This window comes from Paroedura picta, chromosome 8, assembly GCF_049243985.1.
Source record: "Paroedura picta isolate Pp20150507F chromosome 8, Ppicta_v3.0, whole genome shotgun sequence".
Lineage (NCBI taxonomy): Eukaryota > Metazoa > Chordata > Lepidosauria > Squamata > Gekkonidae > Paroedura > Paroedura picta.
The window spans coordinates 1666610-1678856 of record NC_135376.1 but is presented as its reverse complement, the minus strand read 5'-3'; the positions used below and the strand labels follow the sequence as shown (position 1 = coordinate 1678856).

The 12247-nt window shown below is 56.9% G+C and overlaps 1 protein-coding gene across 4 annotated transcripts in view; it reads left to right on the top strand.

Moving 5' to 3' along the window:
* LPP (LIM domain containing preferred translocation partner in lipoma) overlaps positions 1-3630 on the top strand; it is a 216394-nt gene extending 212764 nt beyond the window's left edge. For all 4 annotated transcript variants that reach the window (XM_077348017.1, XM_077348016.1, XM_077348018.1 and 1 more), the window contains one exon: positions 761-3630. In XM_077348017.1, coding sequence (XP_077204132.1) covers positions 761-889 — 129 coding nt within the window. In that variant the 3' untranslated portion in view covers positions 890-3630. The remainder of the gene's footprint in view (positions 1-760) is intronic.
* The last annotated feature ends 8617 nt before the right edge of the window (positions 3631-12247 follow it).

Genomic DNA, 12247 nt, shown 5'->3' with positions numbered 1-12247 from the left:
GCAAGGCCGGCCCATGAACCCCCACCACCCCCCAAGCTCCTAAGGGGCTCTGAAAAAGCCACTGTCTCTCCTTCTAGGCAAGGCAAGCAGATTCTGCACTGCTCAGCGTATTGCAAAGGACCACCCCCTTGGGATTGGCTTCCTTATTGCCCCCCTCTGCAAGGATTGCCAACTTTTTGAAGTGGTCTTGCTCACGTCCCTTTAGCAACAATATCTGATACTTATCTGATATTTTTCTCTTTCATCTGGTATTCCCCAGATAGCTCTTGTTCCTACCCTATGTTTCAATATGTATTTTTGTGCTGGTTTTAATTGTTTAAATGGTGTGGTTTTGCTTGGTTTTAATGGCTCCGAAGAGGAGCTTTTTATGTTGTGTGTTTTTAATCGACCAGCTGCCCTGGCGGTGCCAATGAGGGCAGAAAGGTGGGGTATAAATTCTGTAAATAAATAGTATAATCTTTCTGTCTCTGTTTCTTTGCCTCCTTTTTGTCTGGTGTTCCCTCCTTCCTGCCTTGTATTTTAATTGTTTTTTTTAATGTTTTGGGATGTGTGTTTTAGCATATTTTTAATGTTTGTGGGTGAAGAATTTTGGGGTTTTTTTGTATTCCTTTAATGGTCCTAAGATTTTGTTTCCCAATTACACGTGTGTTTTTAGCTTGTTAGCCACCTTGGTGGTTTTGCTGAGATCCAGGAAGGCGGGGGATCAGTTTTGTGAATAAAGAGATGGTTTGACCTTTCCTTCCTCATGGCTGTTCTGCAGGACTGCGGTGGCCTCTTGTCCGAAGGCGACAATCAGGGCTGCTACCCCCTGGACAGCCACATCCTCTGCAAGACCTGCAACTCGGCCCGGATTCAAGCCCTCACGGCGAAGGCCAGCACTGACCTCTGAGCCTGCTCAGCCTCGCAGGGAGAAAGGCACAATCTTTGCTCCTCGTGCTGCCGGGAAAGGCGTTTAATCTTGAGCAGTAGCACCAGCTCCCCTCACCACTGTGCCTTCCCGTTTACACTACAGACTTCAGCTGATTGCAAAATTGGCTCCTTTTCCCCAAGGAACCCTGAGGATAGGGATCCAGGAAAAAGAATCGTCACCACCCCCCTGCAAACTACAACTCCCAGGATCCTTTGGGGGACGCTGCAACTTGTAGGGAATGGATAGAAGTCTGTAGTGTAGGTATACCCACTCCCACTCCTAGTTTACACACTCCAGGACAGAATCTTCCAGCCTTCTTCCTAAGCTCTGTCTGCTTTCAAATGAACCACTGTTCAAACGAGAAATCCACTTTTTCTCTCTTCTAATTTTTTTAACCATTAATATTTCCAGTTACTGATACTTAGATTTATTTTTCTTCTTCACATAAACCATCAAGTACTGAGCTTGTTTGCACACCAATGCACAACTACATTTTATACCTATAATTATATTATATCTTATATGAAAATGTATCATAATATTTTGCTACTGCCTTAAAGACATTTATAGCAGCAATAGGAGGATGGAAACAGTTGCAAGGACTCTGGTCTTTCCCGCATTGTCTTTTCCATAACTTGTGTGATCCTCTGGTCTGGGGGGTGGGGGTGGGGGTCTGTTCTGCACATATTTCCCGCCCTCTGGTGGTCAATTCAATATTACGTCGGTTTATGTCCAGCATAAAAAACAACATTTGTTATTGTTATACATTTGTATGGTCGCAGGCCAGAATATAAAAATTAGACATAATAAAACATTAAGATTTTTAAAATATTGGGGGGTATAGAGAATTAAATCGTTCCTTGGTTTGGAGTGTGGACTTCTAATCTGGCAAGCCAGGTTTGATTCCATGCCCCCCCCCCCATGCATCCAGCTGGGTGACCTTGGGCTCGCCACGGCACTGATAAAGCTGTTCTGACCGAGCAGGAATATCAGGGCTCTCTCAGCCTCCCCTCCCTAACAGGGTGTTTGTTTATGGGGAGAGGAAGGGGAAGGCAAATGTAAGCCACTTTGAGACTCCTTTGGGTAGGGAAAAGCAGCATATAAGAACCAACTTATATGGCATATAAAAAACGTTTTTTTTCCCCCTTACTAAAAAGTGATAGGTGTTTTGTTTTCTTCCGGCAGGCTTCAATCACATACATACAAAATTTCACTGTCTGTAGAGGAACTTGAGGCTTGTCCCCCAAGAGAAGCTCCTTGATCCAATCCACTTCTGTTTGGTGTCACCCCCCTCAAAACGGAGGCAGATAACCTTGTTATGAGCTGTAAGACCTGCAGTTTAAACCTGCAGGGAGATATGCTGGACATTGAGCAGTGTAATAATGAAGCAACCACCGGAGAGCCCAAATCACACGTGGAACACTACATGGGGGGGAAATCCGAGCTGGTTTTGAGTACTGTAACTTGCCTTTCCCCGTAGCAAGATTTGCCATGCAATGGGGGGGGGGGTGTCACCCTCCTAGAGTTTAGTTAACTGTAGTGGAGTGTATTTATTGAAAAGCTTTATTTAACTGATCTCAAAGAAAACACCATTTTGCCAAAGATTCCTGTGGGATGGGAAGGCAAATGTAAGCCGCTTTGAGCCTCCTTCGGGTAGAGGAAAGCGGCATATAAGAACCAACTCTTCTTCTTCTTCTTTTGGGAGGAGATCTCTTGGCCTTGATCTATTGGGATTGCCTTCTGTGTGATACAGCGAAGGAAAGGTCTTCCCATTCATTTAACTGTTGCACCCCTCTTCCCCTCCCCCTCCCCCATTCCAGGGGAGCATGCCCATGGCGGATCGGGCCCAGTTCTGAAATTTTTAAAAGCTCTAGAGGTTCTGAACAGGCATTTCCAGGCACTGTTGTGGCCAAGATGTTGACCAGAGATCCTGGCTCAGTGGCAGAGTCTCTGTTTGCAGGCAGAAGGTCCTAGGTGCAATCCCCAGGGGCATCTCCAGTTCAAGAAAGAGCCAGGCATTTGGTGACGGGAAAGACCTCAGCCCGAGACCCTGGAGAGCCAGCGACTCTCAGCCCACCCCCAGTGCAACGTTTGCCAAGTGTCGGATTCTCCACGATTTGCAGCATTTCCTTGGGGAAAGGCTCCCTGGAGCTAGCGATGCTAAAAGCCGCTGTGCTCAGCAGTCACTTCATGCACTAAGTTTATTTGCTGGGCCCATACAGACGGACGTAAAAGTACCCCTCCCTCCCATCCAAGAGTCATTCCAGCATATTTATAATATATAGAAATTAAATATAAATAAAATAAATGTATTATGTTTTTTTTTTCTCCTTGCTCCTCGCCTCTCTGGAATTGCAGCGTTCTGATTCATCAGCATATATTTTATCTTCCCCAGATTTGGAAGTGCCTTATTGTTTAGGAGAAATGCAGAGTGTTTTTGACGTGTCTTTTCCATACGTTTTATTACATGCTATGCAATTTATACATCAATGCGCCTTTGTGCCTCTTTCGGTTATTAGCCTTGTATCGCCCCATTATTATTATTATGTTTATCAAATTATACTTTTCTAGGTGTTCTTTCTGTTCAGTATGGAGCACAATCTGCAGGTATTTTCAACCAGTGTGCCTTAAAATAAGAAAACACCTCTTTTTCTGCAGGAGAATCACAGACATTTCGGAGAGCTGCTTGCACAATCCAATAAACTCTTTATAAGTTTTGAGCTGTGTCGACTGGGGTGTGAAATTCTTTTTGCTACCTGCGGCTGCTCTCTTGAAGTGGTGCCAGATGGTTGGGGGGTGGGGGAGGTTGAGCGGACTGGGAGGCTACAGTTCCTTAGTAGAGTTATTTATTTATTTTATACAGGGATTTATATTCCGCACCGTCATCCGAAGGTGTCAGGGTGGGTCACAACAATGCAAAATAAAATATATAATCTAAAAGACATTTAAAACATAGCTCCCCACCCTTCCACGCTGGCAGGAAAGGACAAGAGAGGCTAGAGGGAGGGCCTTTGAGGAATGAGAAAGAGGAAAACAGGAACGAGAAAGAGGGGGGTAATGAGACACCTCCAGAAAGCCCTTGTGGATCATTCAAACCCACCACCACCCCCATCTTCTTTAGAGTAGGTTTCTTGCTCTCTTTCCTTTCAGCTGCAACAGGATCTCTCTCAACAAATTTAGAGTCCAGTGAGGCACCTTTAACACCAACAAAGTTGCTTCATTCAAGGTTTGAGCTTTCGTGGTCATACAGACCTCCTCAGATACATGTAGCCAAATCCTAATTCCTGTCTTTCCCTATATCCCCCTGGACCCTGGGCCATTTCATTCTCACTCCATCTGGAAGTCTGAACTGATTCCTTCCACTCCATGACATTGCATCTGAGGAAGTGGGCGTGCACAAGAAAGCTCACCCCTTGAGTAAAGGCTTCTTGGGCTTAAAGGTGCTGCTGGAGTCTATGTTTGTTCTGCCTCTTCGGACCAACCCACTTGAAAGAATCTGTCTCTATCAGTTTCCCCTTTTTGCAACATAGGCTTGGAATTTATCTACTGAATGCAAAGATACACTTCTGTGTCACTATAGTAATCAATACACCTCCCCAAGATAAAATCCTTTCCCCAACTCCCTCCTCTCCAGGCCCCGCCCCTCTTCCCCACGACCTCTTTGGCCAGGAGTTGGCAACCCTGCCTCATCACAGACCAAGGGGTCCCACTGCCTCTGCGGTCTTTTAATGTCTTTTAAAGGTCTTTCCAGCGTTCAACCATATGAGGCCATAAAGGTTTGAGTGGGTGATTAAATGCCGACTTGGAGGGCGTCTGACCCACCAGCCTCCACCAGCCCCGAGGCCTTTCTGGTTCTTTAAGAGGCCTCAGCCTTGAAGAACGAAATTTCTGGGCAAATCGTGGAACTTTTCAAAGAAAAGGTAGAGATTGGACAATAGAGTGTTGCATCTCAATACATTACAAATATTTATTGTATATTACAATATATTACAACATGCTGCAAATGTATTATCAGAACCACAGAATCGTGGAGTTGGAGGGTCCACAGGGTCATCTAGTCCAACCCCCTGCAGAATGCAGGAAACCGGCAACTACCTGCCCACCCACAGGGCCCCCAATTCAAGGCTCCGATGAGGCCCGCCACTCAAAGAAAGCCAGAATTCCCAGGCCAGTCTGGCCAGGAAGAAATTTGCCTCCTGAGGGGCGATGGGTACTTCCCTGGGCATGCAAGAAAGGTCCACTTGCCCACTCCCTGGTGCCATTACCTTGGACAGTTCCCACCTGGTCCACACCCTGAGGATGATGCCCATCCGCCGACATGCTGGGGAGGGGCTGTGGCTCAGGGGCAGGGCCCCTGCTTGGCCCGCAGAAGGTCCCTGGTTCCGTCCCCGGCCGGATCGGGTCGGAGGCTGGATGTGGTGCCTGCCATGGAGACAGAGCAAGACGGAGGGCCCTGGTTGTCTTTTTGTACCAGCAGAAAAGAGCAACAAGACTTCGGGAGCACCTTCAAGACTAACACAATTTATGGGGGGGGGGGTGTTGGGGGGAGGGGGCTTTCGGGAGCCCCTGCTCACTTCTCCAGGTGGAGAGGAAGAATCTGGGGTAGTCAAACTGCGGCCCTCCAGATGTCCGTGGACTACAATTCCCATGAGCCCCTGCCAGCGTTCGCTGTAGTCCACGGACATCTGGAGGGCCGGGATCAAGCCTCGGGATCCGTCGAAAAGGGCCAGCGTCCAGGAGCGCCTGCACTGGTGGGCGCGCGGGGGGGTGGCGACTTTGGGGGGTCTCTGCTTTGGGGGGCTGTGGCGAGGGGCGCCGGGGCTCCGAAACCTCAACCCCGCCCCCCCCCCCCAACGGGGCTCATCTTCTTCCCGCCCCTCGACCCGCCAGTCCGGGCTGGACTTGGCCGCCTCCCCGCGCCCGCGGCGGAGACAGGAGCGTTGCCCGGCTTGGCGGCCCGACGGCGGCCGGGGGGGGGGAGGGGTTAGGGCCGCCCCCGCCCGCCCCGCGAGCGCCTGTGCCGGGCCGAGCGGCGGGGGGCGCAGGTGGGCGTGGACGGGGCGCCCTGGCCGTGGGGCTCCGCTGGGTTCCTCGCCCGCCCGCTGGGGCCCGTGGCTGCAGACCCCCCAGCTGCCCAGGCTTGCTTGCCCCGGCCTGGCGGGCCCGAAGGCAGGAGCGCGGCACCCGGCGGCGCCCCCCGCCTGCGCTTCCTCCTGCCCTGCGGCCCCCGGACGGGCGCGCCCCTTGTTCTCCCGGGGGTTGGCATCCCGCACGGGCGGCGCGCCTCCTGCCCTCCGGTCCGCCCTTCGCCGTCGCGGGGCTCGAGTCCTCCCTCCCTCCGTCCCTCCCCGCCCGGATCCCGCGTCCGCTGCGTTGCCGCCGCCTTGGCCGCCGTCCAGGGACAGCGTGTTCCTCCCGGGCCCGGTGCCGCGCGGGGGGGGGGCGGGGCGGGCCGGGTAGGGCTGCCGAGGCGCCGCCCAGGAGGGGAGGAGCCCCCGCCGCCCCAGGGCTCATCACCCGCGACCCCCGGGCAGGACCCCCGCCCCGACGGAGGCTCCCGCTCTCCTCCCATCTCCCCCTAAAAGCGTCCGAGGGAGGAGACGCCACCCCCCTCCCAGGCAGCACATCCCATCCACAAACAGCCCTCCCCGTCGAAAAATGCTTCCTGATTTTTAAGAAATGTGTATGCACGCAGCCCCCCCCCCCCCCCCCAATTAAACTTTGTTGCAGGGACATTCATTTACCTCTCTGTCCCCTTTTAAAGCTGCCTCTTAGTGCTGCCGGCTTAATCCCTGAATTCAACTCTGCTGCAGGCCCTTGGAAGGTTCAAGCCGGAATTGAACTGAATCGCAGGCACACGAAAGCTCAACCCAGAATTTGAGAATCCAGCATTAAACTTTGTGGGTCTTCAATAACCTGATAACCAAGTATTTCAAAGTCTGCCATGTAGAGGGTGGACTAGATGACCCAGGAGGACCCTTCCGGCTCTCCCATTTTTAGGCAGGGCTGCCCACTCTGGGCTGGAGAATGAGGGGAGGATTCGGAAGGGGGAAGGAGCCTGCAGAGAGGAAGGGACTGCACCAGGGTGGGGGCTCATCTGGGATTCCCCCCCCCCTCCCTCCAGTGGGAATGGCTCTGGGTTGCCTGGAGATTGGCATTCTGGGAGCTCTTGGGCCACCCCCTGGAGGGGCCTGGACTCCTCCCACCAGAACTGCAGTAGAGCTCCACAGCGGTTGGACGGGATTCCTTCTGCATTAATTTCCTCCCATTGGATCTGGTCCGTCCGTCCGGGGCAAGAGAGAACAACTCTGCTCCATCCTCTGCATGGCAGCCTTTTAAATACTTGAAGGTGGTTATCAGATCCCCTCTCAGTCGTCTCCTCTCTAGGCTAAACAGACCAGGCTCTCCCAACCATCAGCTGGCCGTGTCTGGATCTCTGCAGGACTTTGAGGACCCTGCAATGTAGGAACATAAGAGGCGCCCTGCTGGGTCGGACCAGGGAGGGCCCATCCAGTCCAGCCTCCCGTCTCAGGGGCCAGCTAGTTCCTCTGCAGGGCCAGCCACAGGGCAGAGAGGCCGAGGCCTTCCCCTGAGAAGACCCTCAGAAGAGCCCTGCTGGGTCAGGCCAGGGAGGGTCCCTCCAGTCCAGCCTCCCGTCTCCCCCAGGGGCCAGCCAGTTCCTCTGCAGGGCCAGCCACAGGGCAGAGAGGCCGAGGCCTTCCCCTGAGAAGAGCCCTGCTGGATCAGGCCAGGGAGGGTCCCTCCAGTCCAGCCTCCCATCTCACCCAGGGGCCAGCCAATTCCCCTGCAGGGCCAGCCACAGGGCAGAGAGGCCGAGGCCTTCCCCTGAGAAGACCCTCAGAAGAGCCCTGCTGGGTCAGACCAGGGAGGGTTCATCCTATCCAGCCTCCCATCTCACACAGGGGCCAGCCAGTTCCTCTGCAGGGCCAGCCACAGGGCAGAGAGGCCGAGGCCTTCCCCTGAGAAGACCCTCAGAAGAGCCCTGCTGGGTCAGGCCAGGGAGGGTCCCTCCAGTCCAGCCTCCTGTCTCCCCCAGGGGCCAGCCAGTTCCTCTGCAGGGCCAGCCACAGGGCAGAGAGGCCGAGGTCTTCCCCTGAGAAGACCCTCAGAAGAGCCCTGCTGGGTCAGGCCAGGGAGGTCCCTCCAGTCCAGCCTCCCGTCTCACCCAGGGGCCAGCCAGTTCCTCTGCAGGGCCAGCCACAGGGCAGAGAGGCCGAGGTCTTCCCCTGAGAAGACCCTCAGAAGAGCCCTGCTGGGTCAGGCCAGGGAGGGTCCCTCCAGTCCAGCCTCCCGTCTCACCCAGGGGCCAGCCAGTTCCTCTGCAGGGCCAGCCACGGGGCAGAGAGGCCGAGGCCTTCCCCTGAGAAGACCCTCAGAAGAGCCCTGCTGGGTGAGACCAGGGTGGGTCCCTCCAGTCCAGCCTCCCGTCTCACCCAGGGGCCAGCCAATTCCCCTGCAGGGCCAGCCACAGGGCAGAGAGGCCGAGGCCTTCCCCTGAGAAGACTCTCAGAAGAGCCCTGCTGGGTCAGGCCAGGGAGGGTCCCTCCAGTCCAGCCTCCCGTCTCCCCCAGGGGCCAGCCAGTTCCTCTGCAGGGCCAGCCACAGGGCAGAGAGGCCGAGGCCTTCCCCTGATGAGACCCTCAGGAGAGCCCTGCTGGGTCAGGCCAGGGAGGGTCCCTCCAGTCCAGCCTCCCGTCTCACCCAGGGGCCAGCCAGTTCCTCTGCAGGGCCAGCCACAGGGCAGGGAGGCTGAGGCCTTCTGCTGATGTTGCCTCCTAGCTCTGGGATTCAGAATGTGGAGGTTCCTCTCTAGTAGCCCCATCAATAGCTATTTGCCATAATAGATGGAGCCTCCATGGTCTGAGGCAGCATTCTCCTGAATATCAGGGGCTAGAAGACAAGGTGCTGTCGGAATCCTATTTCTGCGCTTCCTAGAACCCTCACTCCGGAAACAAAGTGGATGACTCTGATGCTTGGGGTGTGGCTGTGTGTCTGTCTGTGTGTGTGTGTGTGGGGGGGGGGGGGTTGCTTCTGCACTGCCCGGCATTTCGTGCCTGCCCTGCCCTTGGAAGGGCTCTTGTTTCTTGTGAAGCTGTGCAGGGAATCTGCAGAGACACCAAAGCCTTGGGAGTTGGGACCGCTCATTTACTCTGTGATGTTTCAGGGACCAGGCCTATGATTGGCTTTTATTCCAGAGCCCCAATGGGCTGACTAGCCTGCCCTCTGCTGGCTATGTGAAGACACTGCACCTTCCCCTTCAATTGCAAAGTGTTTTGGGGTGGTGTTAACCATTGCATTCCAGGCAACACCTTACAGAAGACAAACACAGCCTGGGGACAGCTGGGTGCGAATTGATCATTCTTCCTGCAGCTTCTAATTCTGCCTCCAACAGATGAACATTCCCAGAAGAACATGGGAAGCTGCCCCATCCTCAAGGGCCCCTTCCCCCATTTAAAGCCCGGATGTTTGCTGATGGGCAACATGCAGACCTGCCTTTGGATCCCAGGGGGCGTTTTGTGCCTCTGAGACTGTGAAGTGTCCCCTTTTCCCCTCCCTGCTGCAGCGCATGAGTACACGTTGCTCCACCCTGCCCACCCATGTGCCCAGCCCCTCCGCACACTCCTTCAAACACATCAAGCGGCCTTCTACTGAATCAGGGCCCTCGGTCCATCAGGGCAAGCACAGGCCTTCCAGACTGGCAGCGGCTCACCAAGGTCTTTCCCGTCACCTCCTGCCTGGTCCTTTCAGCTCGAGATGCCCTTTGAGAGTGAGGGGAACTGAAGCACATTCGGGAGTGAAGAAGACTGCTGGAGCCATCGGACAGTGAAGGCAACTGAAGGCCAGTCAAGCCTCCATGGCCCTTCAGGGTCTCAGGCTCAGCTGTCTCCCGCCCCATCCTGCCTGGTCCTTCAGGACTCTTCTGAGGTCTTTATCAGGGGAAGGCCTTGACCCCTTTATCCTGTTGGTGGCCTTGCAGAGAAATTGGCTGGCCCTTCTGTGAGACGGGAGGCTGGACTGGAGGGACCCTCCCTGGTCTGAGCCAGCAGGGCTCTTCTGAGGCTCTTCTCAGGGGAAGGCCTCGGCCTCTCTGCCCTGTGGCTGGCCCTGCAGAGGAACTTGCTGGCCCCTGGGTGAGACGGGAGGCTGGACTGGAGGTACCTTCCCTGGCCTGACCCAGCAGGGCTCTTCTGAGGGTCTTCTCAGAGGAAGGACTCGGCCTCTCTGCCATGTGGCTGGCCCTGCAGAGGAGCTGGCTGGCCCCTGGGTGAGACTGGAGGCTGAGCTGGAGGGACCCTCCCTGGCCTGACCCAGCAGGGCTCTTCTGAGGGTCTTCTCAGGGGAAGGCCTTGACCCCTTTATCCTGTTGGTGGCCTTGCAGAGAAACTGGCTGGCCCTTCTGTGAGACGGGAGGCTGGACTGGAGGGACCCTCCCTGGCCTGACCCAGCAGGGCTCTTCTGAGGGTCTTCTCAGGGGAAGGCCTCGGCCTCTCTGCCCTGTGGCCGGCCCTGCAGAGGAACTGGCTGGCCCCTGGGTGAGACGGGAGGCTGGACTGGAGGGACCCCCCCTGGTCTGACCCAGCAGGGCTCTTCTGAGGGTCTTCTCAGGGGAAGGCCTCGGCCTCTCTGCCCTGTGGCTGGCCCTGCAGAGGAACTGGCTGGCCCCTGGGTGAGACGGGAGGCTGGACTGGAGGGACCCTCCCTGGCCTGACCCAGCAGGGCTCTTCTGAGGGTCTTCTCAGGGGAAGGCCTCGGCCTCCCTGCCCCATGGCTGGCCCTGCAGAGGAACTGGCTGGCCCCTGGGTGAGACGGGAGGCTGGACTGGAGGGACCCTCCCTGGCCTGACCCAGCAGGGCTCCTCTGAGGGTCTTCTCAGGGGAAGGCCTCGGCCTCTCTGCCCTGTGGCTGGCCCTGCAGAGGAACTGGCTGGCCCCTGGGTGAGACGGGAGGCTGGACTGGAGGGATCCTCCCTGGCCTGACCCAGCAGGGCTCTTCTGAGGGTCTTCTCAGGGGAAGGCCTCGGCCTCTCTGCCCCATGGCTGGCCCTGCAGAGGAACTGGCTGGCCCCTGGGTGAGACGGGAGGCCAGACTGGAGGGACCCTCCCTGGCCTGACCCAGCAGGGCTCTTCTGAGGGTCTTCTCAGGGGAAGGCCTCGGCCTCTCTGCCCTGTGGCTGGCCCTGCAGAGGAACTGGCTGGCCCCTGGGTGAGACGGGAGGCTGGACTGGAGGGACCCTCCCTGGCCTGACCCAGCACGGCTCTTCTGAGGGTTTTCTCAGGGGAAGGCCTCGGCCTCTCTGCCCTGTGGCTGGCCCTGCAGAGGAACTGGCTGGCCCCTGGATGGGACGGGAGGCTGGACTGGAGGGACCCTCCCTGGCCTGACCCAGCAGGGCTCTTCTGAGGGTCTTCTCAGGGGAAGGCCTCGGCCTCTCTGCCCCATGGCTGGCCCTGCAGAGGAACTGGCTGGCCCCTGGGTGAGACGGGAGGCTGGACTGGAGGGACCCTCCCTGGCCTGACCCAGCAGGGCTCTTCAGAGGGTCTTCTCAGGGGAAGGCCTCGGCCTCTCTGCCCTGTGGCTGGCCCTGCAGAGGAACTGGCTGGCCCCTGGGTGAGACGGGAGGCTGGACTGGAGGGACCCTCCCTGGTCTGACCCAGCAGGGCTCTCCTGAGGGTCTTCTCAGGGGAAGGCCTCGGCCTCTCTGCCCTGTGGCTGGCCCTGCAGAGGAACTGGTTGGCCCCTGGGTGAGACGGGAGGCTGGACTGGAGGGACCCTCCCTGGCCTGACCCAGCAGGGTTCTCCTGAGGGTCTTCTCAGGGGAAGGCCTCAGCCTCTCTGCCCTGTGGCTGGCCCTGCAGAGGAACTGGCTGGCCCCTGGGTGAGATGGGAGGCTGGACTGGAGGGACCCTCCCTGGCCTGACCCAGCAGGGCTCTCCTGAGGGTCTTCTCAGGGGAAGGCCTCAGCCTCTCTGCCCTGTGGCTGGCCCTGCAGAGGAACTGGTTGGCCCCTGGGTGAGACGGGAGGCTGGACTGGAGGGACCCTCCCTGGCCTGACCCAGCAGGGTTCTCCTGAGGGTCTTCTCAGGGGAAGGCCTCAGCCTCTCTGCCCTGTGGCTGGCCCTGCAGAGGAACTGGCTGGCCCCTGGGAGAGATGGGAGGCTGGACTGGAGGGACCCTCCCTGGCCTGACCCAGCAGGGCTCTCCTGAGGGTCTTCTCAGGGGAAGGCCTCGGCCTCTCTGCCCTGTGGCTGGCCCTGCAGAGGAACTGGTTGGCCCCTGGGTGAGACGGGAGGCTGGACTGGAGGGACCCTCCCTGGCCTG